At 35.3% G+C, this 24,622-nt stretch overlaps 1 protein-coding gene across 2 annotated transcripts in view; it reads left to right on the forward strand.

The window, feature by feature from the left end:
• LOC102615306 (uncharacterized) overlaps positions 1 to 23,059 on the forward strand; it is an 86,726-nt gene extending 63,667 nt beyond the window's left edge. Inside the window, exons 1-8 of one of the 2 annotated variants that reach the window (XM_052442764.1) lie at positions 17,067 to 17,167; positions 18,482 to 18,591; positions 20,123 to 20,199; positions 20,337 to 20,846; positions 21,696 to 21,845; positions 22,028 to 22,180; positions 22,265 to 22,318; positions 22,408 to 23,059. In XM_052442764.1, the coding sequence (XP_052298724.1) occupies positions 18,533 to 18,591; positions 20,123 to 20,199; positions 20,337 to 20,846; positions 21,696 to 21,845; positions 22,028 to 22,180; positions 22,265 to 22,318; positions 22,408 to 22,826 (1,422 nt within the window). In that variant the 5' untranslated portion in view covers positions 17,067 to 17,167; positions 18,482 to 18,532 and the 3' untranslated portion in view covers positions 22,827 to 23,059. Of the gene's footprint in view, positions 1 to 17,066; positions 17,168 to 18,481; positions 18,592 to 20,122; positions 20,200 to 20,336; positions 20,847 to 21,695; positions 21,846 to 22,027; positions 22,181 to 22,264; positions 22,319 to 22,407 lie in introns of those variants that run through there. The other variant, XM_052442765.1, reaches the window with a different exon arrangement.
• The last annotated feature ends 1,563 nt before the right edge of the window (positions 23,060 to 24,622 follow it).

The raw sequence follows: 24,622 nt of genomic DNA on the forward strand, positions 1-24,622 counted from the left end.
TCCACTATATACTTTCTGTGTTACTTACTCCTTCTCTGTAAGTGGAAGGAATATCATCATCTACAATTGGAAGTGCATAAGCCACCATATCAACAAAGCGAGCAGGTCTGTGAATCTCTCTGCATGGCCTTCTATATCCAATTGAATCTTGTTGTTGTGAAGGTTCTTGGGTCAGAACCTCTTCATCATCTTCGATCTCATCGACACTAGCTGGATCAACTTTAACCTTTTCAAACTCCACCTGCTGTAAAATGCTACTAGTCTTGTCATCCTCCTGAGATTCTTTTTGTTTCAACATGGTTGATTCATCAAAAGTTACATCTCTGTTGAAAATAATCTTCTTTGTAACAGGACAACAGAGACGGTATCTTTTTACTCCACCAATTATACCCATGAATAATGTTTTCTTTGCTCTTGGGTCTAACTTAAATTCCTTTACATGATAATAAGCGATGGAACCAAAAATATGTAAATAATCATAATCAGTAGCAGGATTACCAGTCCACATCTTTATGGGTGTTTTGCCCTCAATTGCAGTTGATGGCAAATGGTTGATCAGATAGCACGTATATACAACTACTTTAGCCCAAAACTCTTTGCCCAATCCAACATTGGATAACATACACCGAACTTTCTCCAGTATAGTCTGGTTCATGCGTTCTGTCACACTATTCTGTTGTGGTGTATCTCGAACAGTGAAGTGTCGCACAATGCCCTTATCTTGGCATATTTGAAGAAATGGATCATTTTTGTACTCACTACCATTGTCTAAGCGAAGTTTTTTTACCTTTCGACCAGTCTGAGTCTCGACCATCTTCTTCCATTTTAGAAACATGCCCAAAACTTCATTTTTGTTCTTCATCAAATACACCCACACTTTTCTTGAATAATTATCAACAAAAGTAACAAAATAGAGCATACCTCCCAAAGAAGCTGTTTTAGTAGGTCCCCACACATCACTGTCAATATAGTCTAGAATTTTTTTTTGTATCGTGAATTGCTGAACTAAACTTTACCCTTGTCTGCTTGCCCATAACACAATGTTCAATAAGCCTTGCTTCACCAAAGTCTGCAAAAATTTTTTACCAGCGTGTCTTAAACACATATGCCACTACTCGGTTGCTTCTGAATCTGCATCTTTTGCAAAAACTGTTGATGATGATCCAATAAATGTACTTAATTGGAAATAGTACAAGTTATTTCTTCTTGTGTCTTTCATCACTGTCAACGCCCCACCTACTACTTCACCAATCTATCTCTTAAAGTGATTGTGAGCCTTTTATATTATAGGACTCCTAATGAGATGAGATTTTTCTTCAAACTTGGTACACAGCGAACATTTGTCAAGACTTGGATTGAGCCATCATGATTCTTTAATTGGATTGTATCTATTCCCATGGTTTTACAAGCATTTTCATTACCAATAAAAACAACTCCACCATCTAGCTTCTTGAAGCTAGAAAACCAGTCCTTGTTAGGACACATATGATAAGTACAACCTGAATCCAAAATCCACTCATCTAAATGACATATCAACGTCATTCTAAGTAGATTAAAGTCTGACTCCTCATCTTGCTCAGCTACACATGCATTAGAAGTAGCCTTACCCTTTTGTAACTTAGGACAATTCTTTTTCCAATGCCCTTTCTCTCGACAAAAAGCACATTCATCTTTGGCAGGTCTCCCTTTAGACTTACTCCTTTTTCTAGGTTTGCGGCTTTGCGAACGACCTCTTGCTATTAATACTTCTGTAATTGTATCTCTGTGATCCCTGTTGTGCAAATTTTAATGTACTCGCAAGCGCACGAATCTATTGTAGTGTAGATCAATGGTGACGAGTGTCGATCCCACGAGGAGGTGGATTTTAATTATATATAGAATTAATTTTGTAAATGGTGGTTGGAATTATGGTGGAAATGATTTGGAATATGCTAAAACTTAAATTAAAATGGCGAGAATAAATTCTAAAACTGGAATTAAAATGGCGAGAATGAATTGAAGAGAATTCTATTGAATTGACGTACTTGGGTATCTGGGTCCGTATCAACATGCATCATGGGCTAAATATTCCTTATTAATACCAATTAAATCATGAGGGGGGAATCCACACCTCATGAACCACGCTCTAATCAATATGGTGCTAAGGGCTTATCGTGCCAAATAATAATAACCTTGTACTAGAGGGCCGGTGAAACCAAGGCGGTGCTAGATAAGATTAGTATTATTTGTCGACGAGAAGTCAAAACATCCACAAAAACTAGAGGGGAAGAGAAAATAAATTTACCAAATAAAGCCCATGACACATGTTGAGACTTCACCTTCAACCCAAGCTTGAAAGAAAATTAGCCACTCATAATTGAACTAGGGGTAAAATGGGAATTTATTAAAATACGAAGAAAATACAAGATGGAGAGGGAATTACAGAAAATGGATCCCAAAAATAGATTCAGAGATATCAAATTAGGGGGGAGAGGCCCCCTTTTTATAGATACATGGAGTAAATCATGGCCATCGGATTAAAAACAGTTTGGACGCTCAGGATTGCGCCACGTCATCAGTCAACAGTCCACGGTTTGACCACGTGGATGAACAGTAACACGGTTTGACCCGGATGAACAGTAACGCGGTTTGGTTGAAAATAATCTTGTGTGATGCATGCACCGTACGCGAGATTTTTCGTCTACTGATATGCTGCCACGTCACCATCAACAGTACATAAGAATTTTAGTCCAACAGGATCGTGACACCTCATCAGTCAATGGCACATCATCAGTCAATGCCATGTCATCGATCCGTCTATGTGAACAGTGTCGTGAACAGTAACGTATACAGTACCGTATACGTGAATAGTACCGTACATGTGAATAGTGTCATTTTTCCTTTTATGCTCCTCCTAAGGTTTTCGACCGTCCTGAGTTCAAAAGTGATGTCCGTTTTGCCGTCTGATTTCTCCTTTATTGTGAAATGACTATAATGCCCCTAAAATACATAAAATACTTAATTAAAATAAAACACATGTAATTAAATCACAAGAAGGTTAAATACATAAAAGTAAGGGTTGTTAGTAAGACTTGAAATGTAAAATGACGGTTTTCTCCTTTATAAATATGCATTTTCTAACACTCAACACACCCCCCAACCAGCTTATTGCTAGTCCCTAGCAAATAAAGCGAAAACAAAATTCAAATTCAAAATGATTTTTTTTTTTTTTTAGAAACACTCGTGTTTATTCAATCAGATTAATGATAGCAATCAAATAAAAGTATAAGCATTATCTCCAGTCTAAAGCAACATCACACCCACATCAACCATCCACATGAATTAGCCCAGTAGACTTTATTATAGCTACTTTCAAGAATGACATGTCAACCCCAAAATCTCACTGGAAGTAGTGACACTCTCACAAATAAATTAAACCCAATAAAAATAGTCACTCCAATAAATGGTAATTGAGAGAGAAAATAATAAAGAAGTGATATCACATGCTCTCACCAAGATGAAATAAATATGCCCTCAGCTTAGAAATAATACGATCTCAAGTCAAATAAAATGTTAGTCAACCCACTTTATTTATCTTTTTTTTTTTAATTATGCATCACTACATCTTTTTAACCCATATAACTAGCTTCTACTTCAAACTATAGTTCCCTAAAATCAAGAAGGACTTTTATTAGGACGTAACGTAGGCTAGGGACATGGCTAACGAAGAAGGGAAATACGGAAAACAAAGTTTATGTTTGAGAAAAATGCAGAGAATTTTTTTTTTTTTTTTGAAAGTTGCAAGGTGGATTTCACCTATTATTATTTTTTTTCCTTTTGAAACAACAACTTTTGTTTTTTTTTTTTTTTATTTGGCATAACTTTACTGAACAACATAATTATTTACATTTTCTCAAACATAAATAGGTGATGGAACTTATAAGATATCGGGTAATACTCCAAATCGGAGTGGGTCAAGAGGATAAGTTTGACAAAGAAAGGTTTTTTTTTTTTTTTTTTTTAAGGCTCAAAAGGGCTAACTATGAATATTTGATAAAAAAGGATAGCTAGAAAGGCTCAAACGGATCAAAGATGGCCTTTCCATCATCTTTTAGGGCTCTAAATAATCTTCCATATCTACTAGTTAGATGGGCCTCCAAATGTAGCAACACACATTTTTTTTCTTTTTTTTCTTTTTTTTTAATTTTACAATTTTTTTTTGAAGGGTTAACTCAAAAGAAATCTAGAGATCGTGTATACAATAATAAACTGTTAAGCTGTATAAAGAATGGGCAAAAGGGGTACTCTCCAAGAAAAATGATAGGCTCAAAAACTCACTTGGTACTTATTATGATATGTTCATTCTTCAAGCAACTCATATTTGTCTCCAACATCAACATGTAGAGTAGCAAACATAATGTAACATCACTTAAGACCAAAGATAATACAAATACTAAAATTTGAAATTAATCATGTCATCCAATGTTAAAACAAATCACACAATTTTTTATTTTTATTTTTCAAACAACATTCTACCCCCCAACCTATTCTAAGCATGAAAGGAAAATATGCATTCAGAAATGTGAAAATGATGCATAAAAACTAATTAGAAAAGTTACACGTAAAATAATAGAAAACGAAAATGATTTTTTTTTTTTTAAAGAAGATGCGTTTCTAGAGGAACTACACTCCATATTCAGCCATCTTCGACTCAAAAGTTAGAAAATGTATATTTATAGAGGAGAAATTAAAAAGAAGAAAAATAAACATAAACACATAATAAAGAAAAAGAAAATGTCTGAATTTTTTTTTTTAATTTTTTTTAAACGATGAAGATGCGTTTCTAGAGTCACTACACTCCATATTCAGCCATCTTCAATATAAAAAGTTAGCAACAGTTAGTTTCTACAACAAAAAATTAGTAAAAACTTAACCAAAATTCCACAATTGTCGACTATTTCCTCCCCCCAACCAGAACGAAACATTGTCCTCAATGTTTGAAATGAAAGAAGTAGAGTTTAGAAGACATCACCTGGGTGGTGCAACACAGAAGAAAATATTTACAGGCGGAGAGTTAAATCTAATTTGTACTTCTTATTGCGGCTACTGTTACCATCATTATTTGGACGCTCCAACACAAAGGTCCAGGGGTCTGGCTCCGATCGATAAGCTTGTAACATATCAAGTAGCTCATTAGCAGTGTGAGCACAAATAAAGAGTTTTTTCGCATTAGAGGGAATGAAATAGTTTTTTATTGCATGGTTAAGAAATGCGATAAAGCCATCATAAAAGTTATTGACATTTAACAAACCGATGGGTTTCTGGTGAATGTGTAGATGGGCCCAAGATGCTAGTGTGATAAGTGCCTCTAGTGTTGCAAGATCTCCTGGAAGGAAAATAAAAGCATCAGCATGATTAAGCATTTCAGTGATTCTTTCTTGCATACCTGAGACGACTAACTCTTCTCCAGTTGATGAGTCAGACGAACTGCCCAATGGTTTTAGGACTCTTGGGATGATGCCTAACACTTGACTTCCTCTGATAAAAGCTGCTTCTGAGACCATTTTTGATAACCCTCGGTTACCTCCTCCATACACCAAGTGTAATTTTCTCGCTGCTATGCTTCGACCAAGATCTATGGCTGCCTCAACGAACTCTTTATGTTTGCCATAGGTAAATCCGGAAAGCACACAAATGTTCTTGAATTGTCTATTGGGAGTAGCTGCCATTGCGATACTTCTCAAAAACAATTTGTGAGTGCTTGACAAAAGATATCACATTTAAGAGTCTTGGTGATAGTGGGTCATGGTTGTGTATGAGGTAATATGTAAGTGTCAAATAACGCTTAAAGCACGTGGCTCGCAAGTCAAAAAGAAAACAGTAAAAAGGAAAAAGCAAACAGTAATAAAATTATTAAAGACAATAATGCAAACAATAAGACAATAGTGAAATAAAATAACAATAAAGTAAAAGGATATTTACAGGTAGTTGCGACTGTGGCTCACATCTTCCTCTGGTTTTACGTCCAGAAACAGCTTGAACGCCCTCTATGGGTCGAGGATAGGCTTCCTATCCAGTTTTCTTATAAACTGGCAAACAGGGTCGTTTATAGTCAGATTCTCGAGACTATATCGTGCATGCTCTTTCTGGAATAATGGCCACAACTGGAGAATCGCTCCTTGCACATATCCACTGGGATGCGTTTCAAGAGACAAAAGGATATCATCCAATGACTCCTTATTCAAGCCATCCCTAATGAATTGAATCTTATCTTCCCTGTTATCAGACATCATTCCTAAAGAACATGGGTTTTTATTGCAACTCATTCTGGCACACTTATGACAAGCAACATAAATTCTTCGAGCTCGTCGTTTTCTTGCATAATTTCCTTTACCACAACCAGGCATGTATGCAATAAATTTTGGAGGTAACTCACCTGCCGATCGTACTTTAGCCTCGATTAACCAATGGATGTCAGCAGGTATGTTATTCCTCATGAGTAATCGCATGCGTTCGGACCGAGCTTTATAGATCGTAAGGAGGGCATTCTGAGGAAGTGAAGGGAATCGCTTGTGAAGCTTCGCTAGAATCTCGTTTCTGTCCATACTTTCGCCTCAGAATATCAGTTATTATGGGAAACTGAAGTAATCGACTTGATTGTCACGGAGTACCGCTATCCGCCACTTCACCGGGGTAACAAACTAAAGCACACAAACAGAAAAACAAATTAAAACACACAAAGAAAATTAAAATCGTCCTCTTATTGAATTTACCTCAAGCTCCAACTGGATGTCGTAGACACTTCTCTCAATGTCTCTGAGTTGGCGTTCTAAACCCTCAACATAGGCTACTAACTCTGGTGGTTGTAGAGCCCAAATGCGTTGTGTTTTTCAAAATTGAATCTGCCTTTTGAGATGAGTTTTGACACGTTGAAGTGGTTTAAGAATGTTCAGGAGGAACGGTCTAAGTATGAGACTCATGATTAACAATGATAAGAGAAAACTTACTAGTTAAACAAACACACTTATGCAAAAATAATTTCAATTAGTAAAAGAATAATAATAAAAAGAAATAAAGAAAAATCAAATCAACGAAAAGAAAAAAAAAATCAATTCAAATTTGGTGGGTCACTCAAATTTATTTCGGTGTCTTCTCCATGTGGTTGGTACTCTAGATATGGCTTTAATCTTTGACCATTAACTTTAAACGTGACACCGTTCTTTGGGTCCTTAATTTCAATTGCCCCATGTGGAAAAACAGTATGAACAATAAATGGGCCAGACCAACGAGAGCGTAACTTACCTGGGAATAGGTGCAAGCGAGAATTGAATAAAAGCACTTTCTGACCTGGAGTGAACGATTTTCTCATAATTTGCTTGTCATGGAAGACTTTCATTCGTTGCTTGTAAATCTTGGCATTTTTGTACGCGTCATTGCGAATTTCTTCAAGTTCTGCCAGCTGTAATCTTCTTTCTGAGTTGGCTTGCTGCATGTCAAAATTGAATTTCTTGATGGCCCAATATGCACGATGCTCGAGTTCCACAGGTAGGTGGCAAGCTTTTCCATACACTAGCCTGTAGGGTGACATCCCAATCGGGGTCTTGAAAGCCGTTCTATATGCCCATAAGGCATCATCAAGTCTTAATGGCCAATCTTTTCTGTCTGGCCTCACCGTCTTTTCTAATATGTGCTTTATTTCTCGATTGGAGATCTCAACTTGGCCACTAGTTTGCGGATGATACGGAGTCACCACTTTGTGTGTGATTGAATACTTTGTCAAAAGAGCTTTGAATGCTTTGTTACAAAAGTGGGCACCACCATCACTAATTATTGCTCGAGGGAATCCAAAGCGCGAGACAATGTTGCTTTTCAAAAATCCTATCACCACCTTGTGATCATTAGTTCTGCATGGAATTACTTCTACCCATTTTGATACGTAGTCAACAGCAACCAATATGTATTGATGGCCAAAAGATGGGGGAAAGGGTCCCATGAAGTCGATACCCCATACGTCAAAAATCTCAACCACTAAAATTGGATTTAGTGGCATCATGTTCCTTCGTGTAATGCTCCCCATTCGTTGACACCTATCACATGAAGAACAGAAAGTGTAAGCGTCTCGAAATATAGATGGCCAATAGAAACCACATTGTAAAACTTTAGTCGCTGTTTTCTTAGCGCTAAAATGGCCTCCACAAGCTTGTTCATGGCAGAATGAAAGAATATTCTGAATTTCATTTTCTGGGACACATCGTCTAACAATTTGATCAGCACAATACTTGAACAAATACGGGTCATCCCAAAAGAAATTCTTTATCTCTGCAAAGAATTTAGCCTTATCTTGCTTGGTCCAATGCTCTGAAAGTTGACCTGTAACAAGATAATTCACGATGTCAGCATACCACGATAATACTTCCACATTCATCAATTGTTCATCAGGGAATGACTCATTTAATGGTAGTGGCTCTGTAGTTGTGTCAAAATGGAGACGAGAGAGGTGGTCCGCCACAACATTTTCTGTCCCTTTTTTATCTTTGAATTCCAAGTCAAATTCCTGCAAAAGTAACACCCAACGAATTAGTCTAGCTTTTGCATCTTTCTTTGTGAGAAGATATTTAAGAGCAGCATGATCCGTGAATATAATTATTTTACAACCAATGAGATAAGATCGAAATTTCTCTAATGCAAACACTACTGCTAGCATTTCTTTTTCAGTAGTTGAATAGTTCAACTGTGCATCATTCAATGTCATACTAGCATAGTAAATAACGTGGGGAATTCGATCAACTCTTTGTCCTAATACTGCTCCTACTGCATAATCAGATGCATCACACATGAGCTCAAATGGTAAGCTCCAGTTTGGGGCCTGAATGATGGGTGATGATGTCAACAACTGTTTTAATTTTTCAAACGCCATAAGACATGAATCATCAAAGACAAAAGGTACATCCTTAGCAAATAAATTGCATAAGGGTCTAGAAACTTTGCTAAAATCTTTAATGAAACGTCTATAGAAACCAGCATGCCCAAGGAAAGATCTTACTTCTCTGACTGTTTTAGGTGGAGGAAGATTAGAAATGAGATCCACCTTAGCTTTGTCAACCTCAATACCTTTGCTCGAAATGATGTGACCGAGAACAATACCTTGTTTTACCATAAAATGGCACTTCTCCCAATTCAAGACTAAGTTCTTCTTGATACATCTCTGCAGAACTAGTGTTAGATGATGTAAGCATTGATCAAATGAATTACCAAAGACAGAAAAGTCATCCATAAAGACTTCAAGGAATCGTTCAACCATATCAGAAAAAATGCTTAACATGCATCGTTGAAATGTAGCAGGTGCATTACATAATCCAAATGGCATTCTCCTATATGCAAATGTGCCAAAAGGGCAAGTGAAAGTAGTTTTCTCTTGATCTTTTGGTGCTATGGGAATCTGATTATATCCTGAGTAGCCATCTAGAAAGCAATAAAATTCATGGCCTGCTAATCTATCAAGCATTTGATCAATAAATGGTAAAGGAAAATGGTCTTTACGTGTGACAGAATTCAACTTCCTATAATCAATGCATACACGCCATCCTGTAGTCACTCTAGTGGGTATCAATTCATTATCAGCATTCGTAACTACTGTGACTCCTGACTTTTTGGGGACAACTTGCACAGGACTGACCCATGAACTATCAGAAATTGGGTAAATGATACCTGCATCTAATAGCTTAAGGACTTCAGTTCTAACAACTTCTTTCATGTTAGGATTTAACCAACGTTGCATCTCCCTAGTAGTTTTAACATTTTCATCAAGGTGAATGTAATGCATGCAATCTACTGGGTTTATACCTTTTATGTCTGCTATGGTCCATCCTAATGCTCCTTTGTGCTCTTTTAAAACATCCAACAACTTACCTTTTTGTTCATCATTTAGGGATGATGAGATGATTATCGATAGAGTACTTTCTTCTCCCAAAAATGCATATTCCAAAGTGTTGGGCAATAGTTTGAGCTCGAGTTTCGGTGGTGATTTTGATGATGGAATGAGTTGCTTCTCTGATGGTGCTAGTTGTTTAACTCTTGACTTCCATTTATTAGTGTCCATGGATGGTGCTGAGTCAAGTAGGGCGTTGACCTCATCAACCGATCTGTCAATATCAAAATCCAAACCAAAGTGAGTTAAACATGTTTTTAAAGGATCATCACTAAGGTTTGAAAGAAAAGTATTATCAACTATTGTTTCTATTAAATCCACATCAACAATTCCATCATCTGTACTGTGAGGTTGTTTGGCAATGTTGAAGATGTTCAGTTCCATAGTCATGTTGCCAAAGGACAACTGCATATTTCCAGTTTTGCATTGAATGTAAGCATCCGCAGTTGCCAAGAAAGGTCGGCCTAGAATAATGGGGATGTGCTTCCTTGAATCCTGTATTGGTTGAGTGTCAATTACAATGAAATCAACAGGAAAATAAAACTTGTCTACCTGGATAAGCACGTCCTCCACAATACCACGAGGTATTTTCGTTGACCGATCTGCAAGTTGTAACACCACTGGAGTTGGGTGTAATTCTCCCAGTCCAAGTTTCATAAATACAGAGTAAGGCAACAGATTTACACTAGCTCCTAAATCCAACAAAGCATTCTCAATTGTGTGGTTCCCTATGCTACATGAGATAGTGGGGGAGCCTGGGTCTTTGCATTTTAAAGGAATTTTATGTTGGAGTATAGAACTAACGTTTTCTATTAAAAATGCCTTCTTTTGAACATGCATATTCCTCTTTTTAGTACAAAGGTCTTTAAGAAACTTGGCATAAGATGGAACTTGCTTTATAGCATCAAGTAAAGGGATGTTAACACTTACCTGTTTAAAGATTTCAAGAATCTCACCTGTGGATTTTTCCTTTTTTCCTTTAGCTAACCTCTGAGGAAATGGAGCTTTGGGAACGTATTCTCGTGGGTTGCTTTCTTCTTTCTCCTCCGGTGATGATTCCTCAACATTCACAGGTACAATTTGATTTTCTTTTGTCACCGGCATCTCCACTTTGTTGTCGACTTCTTTTCCTTTTCGCAAGGTCATGACAGCTTTGACCTCTCCATGCTGCTGTGGTGAACTAGTACTTGCTTCATGTACTCCTTTAGGGTTAGGCACTGGTTGACTTGGAAATTTACCTTTCTCAACAGTCATTGCCAAGGTCTGAACTGAAGAAGCAAGTTGTCCCACCATCTTCTCAAGGCTTGAAACTGATTGGGCTTGTGAATTGAAGCCTGCTCTCAACTCATTTCGTAGTCTATCAATGGTGCGGTTCTGTTGCTCAATCGTGGAGTAACATTCCTGAAATTCTGGAATGCATCCTCCCATGGTCTAGGTTAAGAGTGGTTCTGGCTCTGATTGTATGGTCTAAATGGTGGCTGAGAGGCTTGAGGAACTTGAGGAATTTGTTGCATTGGTGGAGCTGGAGCTGCTGGTCCATTCTGTTGGAATCCTTGAGACCATGAAAAATTGGGGTGGTCTCTCCATCCAGGATTATATGTGTTGGAATATGGGTTGTAATTTGATGGTTTTCTCATTATACCTATGGCATTGGCTTGATCTGAGTATGAGTCAAGGTCATGTGGTTCAGTTGATTTAGCAGTCGATAACGATGCTATTTGTCGAGCAAGACCTTCAACCATCTCCTTGACTTCTTTGATTCCCGAAGTTGATTCGCCAATTTGAACCTCATTCACTCCTTTAATTCTTCTAGTATTCCTGAGTGATCGACTCCGTTGTTGGGAATTATCTGCTTGTCTCTGGAAGAATTCCCAAATCTCTGATGCACTTTTTGACATTAGCTCTCCTCCACTCGTTGCCATTAGCCATTCTTGCACATTCGGTAGTAATCCCTCCAAAAAGTATTGACATTGGTGCCATTTCTCGTACCCATGATGTGGACACTTCAAGAGTAGCCCATTGAATCTCTCCCATGTTTCGAAAAATTGCTCGTCCTCTCTCTGGGTAAATTCCAAGATTTCCCTGCGAATAGCATTGGTTTTATGCACTGGAAAATATTTATTCAAAAATTTTGTTACCATTTGTTCCCATGATGCAATACTATTAGTAGGCAATGTATTAAGCCATGAACGAGCTCTATCTTTTAAAGAAAATGAGAATAATCTGAGTTTAACATCATCGTCTGAAAAATTCTCATATTTAAATGTTTGACAAATAGTATGAAAATCATTCAGATGATTATATGGGTCCTCATTTTCTAGGCCATAGAATCTTGGGAGACAATTTAGCACACTAGGTTTTAATTCAAAACTCCCAGCAGCTACATTTGGGTATCTTATGCATGATTTGCTCAAATTGGCTAAAGGACTGAAATAATCCTTAAATGGCCTCTCCTGTGGTGCTTGTAAATCCATTCCAAATTTATTTTTAATGTGCCTGTGTGTGCGAAGTGTTTTTTCTAATTCAAGGTCTATAGGTTCAAGATTAGGTAATAATGACCTACGACCATGCATGCAAAACAAATAAAATAAAAATAAAGATGGGAACAAAACAAATAAAAATAAAGAAGAGGGAGAAATTACGATACTAACCTTATTGCGCTATTACAACCTTACTATAAAAATACACAAAAATAAATACGTGAAATAAATTAACTAAAATTTAAATTAATAAAATAAAAAATTACAAAGAAAAAAAAAATTGAAAATTAAATTACAGAATTTTAAAGAAGAAAAAGAAATACTAACCTTTAAATGCGGATTTACTTTTTTCTTTTTTCTTTTTTAATAAAAAAAAATACAAGAAAACAAATAAAAGAAATTATTCACAAAAATTAATTCTATGAATTAAAATTACTTACCTCCCCGGTAACGGCGCCAAAAACTTGTTGTGCAAATTTTAATGTACTCGCAAGCGCACGAATCTATTGTAGTGTAGATCAATGGTGACGAGTGTCGATCCCACGAGGAGGTGGATTTTAATTATATATAGAATTAATTTTGTAAATGAGTGGTTGGAATTATGGTGGAAATGATTTGGAATATGCTAAAACTTAAATTAAAATGGCGAGAATAAATTCTAAAACTGGAATTAAAATGGCGAGAATGAATTGAAGAGAATTCTATTGAATTGACGTACTTGGGTATCTGGATCCGTATCAACATGCATCATGGGCTAAATATTCCTTATTAATACCAATTAAATCATGAGGGGGGAATCCACACCTCATGAACCACGCTCTAATCAATATGGTGCTAAGGGCTTATCGTGCCAAATAATAATAACCTTGTACTAGAGGGCCGGTGAAATCAAGGCGGTACTAGACAAGATTAGTATTATTTGTCGACGAGAAGTCAAAACATCCACAAAAACTAGAGGGTAAGAGAAAATAAATTTACCAAATAAAGCCCATGACATATGTTGAGACTTCACCTTCAACCCAAGCTTGAAAGAAAATTAGCCACTCATAATTGAACTAGGGGCAAAATGGGAATTTATTAAAATACGAAGAAAATACAAGATGGAGAGGGAATTACAGAAAATGGATCCCAAAAATGGATTCAGAGATATCAAATTAGGGGGGAGAGGCCCCCTTTTTATAGATACATGGAGTAAATCATGGCCATCGGATTAAAAACAGTTTGGACGCTCAGGATTGCGCCACGTCATCAGTCAACAGTCCACGGTTTGACCACGTGGATGAACAGTAACACGGTTTGACCCGGATGAACAGTAACGCGGTTTGGTTGAAAATAATCCTGTGTGATGCATGCACCGTACGCGAGATTTTTCGTCTACTGATATGCTGCCACGTCACCATCAACAGTACATAAGAATTTTAGTCCAACAGGATCGTGACACCTCATCAGTCAATGCCACATCATCGGTCAATGTCACGTCATCGATCCGTCTATGTGAACAGTGCTGTGAACAGTAACGTATACAGTACCGTATACGTGAATAGTACCGTACATGTGAATAGTGTCATTTTTCCTTTTATGCTCCTCCTAAGGTTTTCGACCGTCCTGAGTTCAAAAGTGATGTCCGTTTTGCCGTCTGATTTCTCCTTTATTGTGAAATGACTATAATGCCCCTAAAATACATAAAATACTTAATTAAAATAAAACACATGTAATTAAATCACAAGAAGGTTAAATACATGAAAGTAAGGGTTGTTAGTAAGACTTGAAATGTAAAATGACGGTTTTCTCCTTTATAAATATGCATTTTCTAACACTCAACAATCCCCTCTGTCTTTCTTTCTGGTCTCAAAGTTGTACAACGCATTGCATACAATATCGAATATGACACTGTCCTTCCTATGAACAAAAGTGGTGGTGAGATGATCATATTCATTAGGAAGGGAATTTAACAACAATAATGCCTTATCTTCATCTTCAAATCTCTCATCCAGATTTAGCAAATCTGCTAATATCTTGTCTTGTTGAATGAGTTTACATGGTCATTCATCGACATGTCAGATGTATACGTGAATCGATAGAGTTTTTTCTTCATATAAATCATATTTTCAAGGCTTTTCTTCATATACTTTTCTTCCAGTGTCTCCCACAATTTCTTTGTCGATGTCTCCTTCATGATAGAATATTTCTGATCTTTAGTCAGTCATAGGCAAATAGTACCACATGCCTGTCTATTGATCTTTATCCACTCTTTGTCATCCATCATGTCAAGCTTTTCTTCAAGAGCAACGTCCAACTCTTACTGACATAAGACATCCAACACCTCACATTGCCACATACCAAAATTATTGGTACCATCAAATTTATCCACTTCAAACTTTGCATTACTCACAATAGTCCTCGCTGATGAAAATGACGATGATCCCTCTGCCATCCTTTTTTATTTCAAATGATAAGTTTTTTCAACAACTATTTACACTTAAAAAAACAGCCTCTATGATGTTTATTTCGCGTGAATAAATGATCTAAGAAAGTTCCCAGGAGAATAGAGGGGTCACAACGGTACCACTTAAAACTCAGACTCTTTAGGCTCTCATCACCTTGTTAATAGAACTTTCCTAGACATGCAAAAATACGTGAACAGTATCGTATCTATGAACAGTTCTTTATACGTGAACAATGCGTATATGTGAACAGTGTCGTATGCCCCAAACACAAACCTTCGGCTCTAATACCAATTGTTGCGGAAGCGCGGGGTGAGCAATTACTAATACTGTGACTTCTGGAGAAATATAAATGTGGCGTAAACAAATGCAAAGAAAATAGGACACAATAAATTTTACGTGATTCAGCGTAATGCCTAAGTTCACGGGCAAAGACTGGAAGATAATTTTACTAATAATGAGAATTTACAAAAGTGAAAAAACTCTAAAAAAACCTAATACCCAATACCCAAATTTCTTAGCACCTAAGGAAATTCTCTACCAAAACTCACTTGGAAATCTCACAATTTTGTATGCACTAACAAATGAGGAATTGCCTTCTATATATAGAAAAAATGGAGTGCACTATTGCACCAACCACAACATAATTGTCAACAAAACTTAGGCACCTACCTTAGGAATTTATCTTCAAATTTGCCTCTCCAATGTGTATACAAGTTGGTCAATTGATGCTAGGAATTTGTCTTCAAATTTGCTTCTCCAAAGTTGAATGCATACATGTGTATTTGAATTCCAATTTTGAATTGTTCAACAGTTGTCACCGCTCTCATTGCTACTATAATGTTTGCAGCAGCTTATACCATGCCTGGAGGCAACAATGAAAGTGGCATCCCAAATTAAAAAAAGGTTAAAACGACAGAATTGATGCGCGTTTTTGGTGGTTTATGATTAAAGCAAAACGACATGTGAAGTTCGCGTTTTAACAAGTGTTATGTTTACTTGCAGAAAAGACCCACAGCATTGCCGTTTTTGGTTTAATGAAGCATAAGCATTGCACGTGATCAGAGAAGGTAGTTATGAAACCGTTAATGCACATGACTCTCAGCTGCGTATCTGGAAAATCCTCTGGGTTTGTTATGAGACTGTTTTGCACAGCTGGTTTGTGAGTGTGATTCAGAGAGATCTACAGCATTCTAGTGAGAGAGTAAGCTTGAAAGAAGGAAGCTTTCTTGTTCCTTGTAGCGTGCTCTGTAATCTCTGTGTAAAAGAAGCTTGAAAAGAATCAATGAAGCTGATGAACTTGTTCCCCCGTGGACGTGGGTCAATGAAGATTGACTGAACCACGTTACTAGCTGTGCTCTGTGATTCTTGGCTGAGTTTTTAGTTTCTTTCCTCGTTTATGATCTGAGTTAATCATCATCATCTTTCTCATTCGTTTATTCTTTGTTAAGCAATTAAGATTGTCTGTAAAGCATCTTGTTGAATGTCATTAGGGGTCTTGGGGAGTGTTTCTTTAAAGCTTGATGTGAATAGCTTTGAAGCATTTCAGTTATATTCTTGGTTGAATAAGGTCCACAAGATCAACATTTTTCATTCCACCAAAAGACATATATGATTCTCTTAGTGGATGAAAAACTTAGAGAAACAAAATAATTTTGATTCTTGTTATTCAATAGTGCTCAAAGGTCCAATCTGTCAACATTTTGAATGACTTAAAAAAGTAAAATAGTCGGATGCAATATTCTGGAGACCGATCATGCATCTATATTTTTCATTCCATAATAGTCCCAATTCTTTACATAATATCATTTTATAACGACTTCGATGTTTTGCTTTATATGGATGTCATGTTTGATTGAGAAAGATCTATTCCTCGTATTCTAATCATGACCTTTACCTTTAGAATCAATATCGGTTCCTATAATCTTCATTTGATTTCTATCATCCCCTAAAATTGGATATTAGAATTTGCGAGAAAAAATTTTGGACTACCAACTTTTCCATATACCATACTTCTTAGAGATAATTTACTTCCATCCATCGTGCTGGCATATATGCTTGTCTTGAGTTAGTAAAAGTGAAATTTTCTCAATATGAAAGAACGTAAAGGGAAGATACTATTCTCCAGTTATTATCGACGTGGTCGATAAGTAAAGCATTGAGATACGAAACCTATCTTGCAAATGCAGTACATATAAGAATGCAAAAGCCCCGATTTCATTTAATTTTGCAAAATCAATTTCTTTCCTTTAATTTTGTCACCGAAAATTATTCACCACCACCATTCTAGCTGCTTCGTAGCCGCTGCCAGTCACCATTCCTCATCTCCTTTACAGGTTCTTATTTTTTCTCTTAAAAAAATTCTAATTAACGGATTTATGTTTTTATTTATTTTAATTAACTTGGAGTTTACTAATAATTATTTTTACAAAGTATCGGGCTTGACAGTCTTTACTGATATATGTAGTATGTAGCTGAAAAAACGATAATGTTTCTATAATGTTACGGACGCTGCAAATCAAATGTATAAGTCCTTTAAAATGGTTTTATGAATTTAACTTAATTAATCAATTATATTTATTATGAACTTTATCTATGTAATTTATTTAAGTTTCTTCACTTTTTTTTTTTTTTTTTGTTTACTCGAGTGATCTTCAAGTTGCCCTTTTTTGGTCCCTTTTTCTGTCCTGCAGCAGTAGCGTTGTTAGCAGTTTGTTAATTTCTTTTTTTTTTATTTAGTTTTTAAAGATTAGTTTTAGCACCCCCTTCCCACCCCAAAAAAAAAAAAAAAACTTGATCACACTACAGAATACATTCCTCAGCCAATGGTTGTTTACTCAATGATACAGAAGCAACCGAGGCCTTTGTAATTGCTCAAGGATTATTTTCTTTACATTTTTTTTAATCTGTACTTACTACAAGGGTGATTAATAACCAACGTTTGCAATTAAGAAAATTTTTAATTTAGCACTTTTTATTAGGAAAGCGAGCATAATATTAATTTTAGCCTTCTAAAAAAAATTTAATAATAAATTAGTTGTTGTTTTCATATATAAATTGACTATTCAATTCATTATTTTGACTCACAGGGTGGGAACCCCCGGGTGATATTTATGTTATTTGTTTTATTAATAAAATATGCAGGTTAAGTTTGCTCGTCCTATCTTGTGAGTCAAAATTAGGAAACAAAGTTTTCGAGCTATTTGATGTTGAGGTGCTATAATTTTTAATCACAGTTATTGTGAAAAAAAATGATTGTTATATTGTGTAGAATAGATATGATTTACAAATAATGCCTTTTACAAAACTAGTAAGGGTATTATATGTTTTTCATCAAAACATATTGAGATAAATTTAACTTAATTTGGCTTAAAAATCATAGATACGCCACAGTAGTCCCAAACGAGGCCTTACTTGGGACTCAAAATGCTTAGCTCCACTGAACCATCTTTTGTCTCTAAGGTGTCTTATAGAAATTTAATAGTTAAATGTCTTATAGAAATTTAATTTAACTATTAAATATAACGTAAAGAACACTAAATTACCTTGAAAAAATTTTTCACTTTCAAAAAAGCTTATGATTCGATACAAAATTGAACATTTCTATCTTTGCTTCAATTTAAATATTGATATATCTATCTGTGCTTTAGGTATAGAAAAGAAAAACACAGAGAAATTAAGTTTAATTCCAAACTCCAAATATGGAAGAAGCCGGCAGATCATCAAACCAAGAAGCAAATGATCAAAGCAATGACTCCAAGTAAGAAAATAAATACCATATATATGTGTATCTGATATCAGATATGCGGAATTGATTTATTAATATTTTTTATGTTACAAAATTCAATTGATGGATTGCGTTTTGATTCATTATTATACTGAAAATTAATTAAAGCTTAAAGTCTTGAAATGTATTTTGAATTTAATTGAGTTTTTAGAAGGCCTGTAGTTAATTAATGATATTGAGCTCGCTCTAACCCCTCCTCAAACTCACACAGTCACACATAAGTAAATAAAAATTGAGCTGATAATAAAGTTACCCCAAATTTTGAATTAATGATAAACTTACCCTAAAGATTTGCTTTTGATGGAATTGAGGTGGAGTTTGTTGGTAAATTTCATATAATTTTTCGTGGAACGATTACTATTGTTTAGTCCTTATTAACAATTCAAAGTCTGCAACATACCCGAGTTAGCAATGGTGTGTGTATTTTATTTAACGAGAAACTCCTCACTTTAAAAAGTGGGTGAAGTTAAAGGACAAAAAAAAAAATTTTAATGCAAGTGTTTGTGTTTTTTTTTAAAAAAAATTATATTAGTGTTCGTATAATTTTTCCTTTTAGCACTATCTCTTTTGAAAACAAAATTTGCGCCATTTTTTTTACTAAGAGAAATTATCTTTACACCACCTTCCTTTTACCATATGTACATCTAACCACTATAAAATTTTGACACGTACTTTACACCATCTTTGTTTCTAAACTTGTATTAATTAACCACTTTGACCTTCAAAATATCCATTTTACCCCTAAATGAATTAAAAGACTATTTTATTCTACAAAATATTAAAAAATATAAAAATTATACTTATAAGAATACCCTTAACTTTGATAAAACAAATAAATTTCAAAATCTAAGATGATAATTTTTAAATGAAATTATAATTATAAAAAATATCATTTTGTAATTATAACTTTTTGTAATTATAATTTCATTTAAATTTTGTAATTAAATTAATTATAGGGAAGTTTACAAAAATTAACATGAAAAGAAAAGCTCTCTATAATTATTGTAAACTTCCCTATAATTAATATTAAGAAACTTTCCTATTCAAATTGAATGGAACTATGATTACAAAAAATTAACATGATTAAAAAAAATTAACATGATAATTTTTAAATGAAATTATATTTATAAAAAATTAACATATTGAATTTAAGATTTATTTATTTTATTAAATTCAGAGGTAATCTTATAATTAATTTTATTATTTTTCAAAATTTTGTAGAATAAAATGGAATTTTAATTCATTTAGGGATAAAATAATCATTTTTAAGTGTCAAAGCGGTTGGTTGATACAAGATTAAAAACAAAAGTGGTGCAAAATACATGTTAAAATTTTATAGTTGTTAAATATATATATGACGAAAGAAATGTGATTCAGAGATAAATTCCCTTTTGACTGGCCCCTCTACAATTAACTCTTGAGACTACCATTGGCGATCATCTAGATGACTAGATTGTAATAATAACTTCTCTGATATGTGATCCATTTTTTACCTTATCTGCAGAGATGAAAACGAAGATGAAATCACTGTGACGGAGCCAAAAATAAGTAAACAAACTGAAGATTCACAGAGTGCAATAGGTAAATAAATAATTAGCATAAAGAGATTAATTAATTTTTAATTTACTGATTCAATTTCAGTATTATTAATTAATTTTTCAAAATAATAATAACAATTATATAATTAATAGTTTCTATTTTCGGGATGATTAACTCAGATGATCAAGGGGAGGATGAGTATTATGTTCGTTATTGGCCGCTCTACAGAATGATAGAGAAGAATGATTGGCGAGGTGTGGAAGATTTCGTCACTAATCATCCCGATGCCTTGACCGCCAAGACTGTTGCACCGGGTTCATCAACAATATTTCACGCGATTGTGGAGTTGTTGGTTGATGTTGAGTCTGATGAAGCCACATGCCTTCTCGATAAGCTGGCGTCAAAGGTCGATCCACAAACACTAGCACGACAAGATGAACATGGGTACACGGCTCTATTTCTTTGTGCGGGAAAAGGGAATCTAAGGGCCTTAAAAGTCCTAGTGAAGTGTAACCCTAATTTAACAAACATAAGGGGCGGTTTAGACACTCTTCCGATTCATGAGGCAGCGTATAAGGGTCATAAGAATACGTTTCAGTATCTACTAGAGGTAACTCATGGAGTAGACATCTACAGCGGCAACGATGGTGCCAGAGTGCTTTTACTTCTCATCGCCGCTAATTTATACGGTCAGTATTATTAACTTTAACGTTTCAAGCTAACACATATGATTCACATATAAACCAATTCTCAAGTTATACTTCCATGTAAAGCTTGTCGAACCAAGTTTTTTCTTTTAAAACCTCAAGGCTAGCTAAGGCTAAACAATAACTCATAATTAACATATGTTTTTGACAACTCTGATAGAGCGGCCTTCTGTGGTGAAAATGTCCGCATGAAATTCTGTATGGACGAGGAGTTTACAACGTTATAAAAATTATTAACAACATTCTAAAAGTAGACAGCCTGCACTTGAGAATTTTACTCTGAAGCATATTTTTCAAATTCTATGCACATGAACATTAATCAAATAAATTCTTAGTGCCCATTCTTTAATAAATTTTTTATTACTTTGATGCCATTAATAAAATAAATATTTCAGATAAATAATATGAATAATTTTTTGTTTAAAAGAAAATTACTCACAAGACAACCAACTTAAACTACGATAGAAAATATTGGGAGGGCATAATTTTTCGAAGATGAACCCATTAATTATCATGCAATGGTTAAGAACTCCTCACGGAATCGAGCAGAACGACCTGTTCTTCCTGACTATCGAACACTGCATTAATTTAATCGGTTATCCCATTGTGTTAGCAATTTTATCGAATGCACATTTAATTGTTTAAATATATACACTTAAATTTTGTTTGCCGCTTTCACATAATGTGCTTCGCTAAACCAAATTCCTGTCACTGTTGATTGCTTGGTTATTCTTTGGTTTTGTTATCTTCGTTTATATATTTCTCATATGATGCTCGCATTGTATAGAGATCAAATACATAGCCACCACTCTGACATTGTTCATGAATCAGATGTAGCTTTGGATTTATTGAAGCTTCATCCAACGATTGGCCGTGACAGCATCGACTCTCGGAGAATTGTTCTAAACAAGTTGGCTCAAAAGCCTTACGCGTTTGCAAGTGGGAGTCGGCTTGGACGTTTGCAACGCTTAATTTACAATTGTTGGTGTTAATAATCCTTCATGAGCACATACACAAACATCTATATAGTGATCCTCCAATGAAGGAGCTCTCATTTTAATAAAATGAGGAAGCACTAATTGGAAGATGACCCCATATAGATGTGCGTATATATAGAGTGGTTATTTGTGTGGCCTAACAAAACCAAGTAAATAAATTTGCAGGCATTCCTGTGGAAAAGGAACTTGCTCCTTCCATTCAGACCAACGATAATCAAAATGTGGATGGAGACATGGAGAACCTTATCGTGACATCAAAAGTCCACTCAAAAACATCCACACGTTTTGGATCTGCTAAGCAAATCACTACGACATTTGGTCTGTAAAACTGTTATATACTAAGTCTTCTTGAAGTTATGACTCTGAATTGAAAGGTATTTCGTTTGTTTATACGTATGACAGGTGCAGCGTGGCATAAATCGCATTGGATGCTCTGGAATGCCCTCATGCGACTAGGTAAGTCTTGAGAGGCTGTGTTCAATTAAAATATAGTTGTTTGAAATTAATTTATTTATATCCTTTTTATTGATCGAGTTCAATTGCAGCCCCCAGCATCAAAGCTATACATGAACAAAAGTTAGCGCACATGCAGACAGTTGAAATTGTCAGAATTATCTGTAAAGAAGTGATTTGGACCCGTCACAGAAGAGAATTGAATTGGGCATTGTTCACAGCTGCAAGATTGGGGATACATGAATTCGTCAAAGAATTTATTATGGCCTATAACAGGGCTGCGGTTATAGTGAATAAGGATCGGCGTAACATATTCGATGTTGCAGTTTTACATCGTCGTGAAAAAGTTTTTAATCTAATAGATCGTGTAAATTTCACAACAGATTTATTTTCTACAGAAGGCAATCCTGGCAACAACATCCTGCATTTAGCGGCAAAATTGGTACCTTCAAGTGAAGTGGCTGGTGCAGCATTGCAGATGCAGCGGGAGTTGCAATGGTTCAAGGAGTGATTTCTCATCCGACAACTTAACACACCTTTTTATATTTAATAGTCGCAATTTGAAGTTTGTGGCACAATAGGATAAATAAGTATTGATATTAAGACAAAAAAAGAATTGAGAGAAACATGGCCAAAGATGAGATATTCAGAAACAATGCCGATTTACTCAATTGAAAAACAAAGTAAACCAGCGCCGTTTTTAACTTGTTTCTGTGAGCGTTCTATCTCTTTGGCATTTTCAGAATATATGTGAGCGTGAAAACGCATAAACAATTCTTGAAAATGAAAATTTCTGACGAATTTCTTAGTCCAAATGACTTTAGTTATCATCTTTCCATTAAATACATTGGGCCTTTCTGCACCTAGAAAATCTACCTTAAAAGAAACTTTTAGTCCTCGTGTTTATGACTTCATCTCTGCAGGCGGTAGAAAAACTTATCCATCCAGACATGGTAGGAGATGAAAATAGTTCCAACCAAACTCCTAGAGAGGTCTTTACTGAAGAACACAAGGATTTAGTCAAAGAAGGAGAAAAATGGATGAAGGAAACAGCTTCATCTTGCTCAGTTGTAGCTGCACTCATTATCACTGTTGTGTTTGCCGCAGCTTTCACTGTACCTGGCGGCAGTGACAGCAGAGGAATACCAAATATTTTACATGAACCATCTTTCATGATTTTTGCCATTTCAGATATACTGGCGCTATTTTCTTCCATTTCTTCAGTTCTAATGTTCTTGGGCATCCTCACTTCACGCTACGCAGAAGACGATTTTCTTCTGTCGTTACCAAGGAAGTTAATTATTGGCCTCGTCACCTTGTTCTTTTCTATTGCAAGCATGATGGTAGCCTTTGGTGCAACCGTTCACATATCTCTTTCTCATAAATGGAATTTGGTTATCATTCCAATTGCCCTTGTTGGATGTGTCCCTGTCACCTTATTTGCATTGTTACAGTTTCCTCTTTTGCTTGATATGTACTCATCTACTTATGGCCGCAGCATCATCATAGATAGCAGTTGGAGAGAATTAGCTAGCTGTGACTTGGTTGCTAAAGGTAGCTACAAAACACGGTTATAAAAGCTGATTAAATGGGGTTATTATCCCACTGTGTAACTGATTCATTTCTTGTTGATTTTTCCTGATGCTTTTTCTATAATCATTGTTGAGTGTTTAGAGCTGTGTACTTGAATTTGGTTTATAAAAGTCCATTCTGAGGCTGGTTCGATTGTGGAACTGAACCTTAGAAAATTTATTCTGTTTGTTTTGATCTGGTTTATATAATAATTGATCTTTGACCATATTTGTTTCATTGAGAAGGAACTATTCATCTGATTCCAATCAGACCTTTCCCTTTAGGAACAATATTTATTCCTATGATTTTCATTTGATTTCTATCAACTGGCAATTAAAAGCTCCGATGAAATTTTTTGGACTACCAACCTGTCTGGGATGCTCGAAATCCTTGGTCGTAAGGTGACTAATGGTGCCTATTTCCTTAATAGAAACCAACCTCACAATGGCTTTTGGTTAACAAAAGTGAAGAACAAAATTCTAGAGCACTCTAGAAGGTTACGGAGAAACAAGGATTGTGAAAAATTGAGGCTTAGATCAAAAGGGAATCGAAAAACCTCATTTAAGACTCTGTTTTTCACCTGCTGGACTACTGACTAATTTTAATTACAAGTTCAAATAAAATGTTCTAAACACCTAAGAAGGATTATAGAACAATCGTCATAAAAAATGTTGAATTTAAACTCCGCAAATAACCAAGTTTAATGCCCCAAGATCCACTCCTAAGCACTTAAAT

The sequence above is a fragment of the Citrus sinensis genome, chromosome 5, assembly GCF_022201045.2.
Source record: "Citrus sinensis cultivar Valencia sweet orange chromosome 5, DVS_A1.0, whole genome shotgun sequence".
Lineage (NCBI taxonomy): Eukaryota > Viridiplantae > Streptophyta > Magnoliopsida > Sapindales > Rutaceae > Citrus > Citrus sinensis.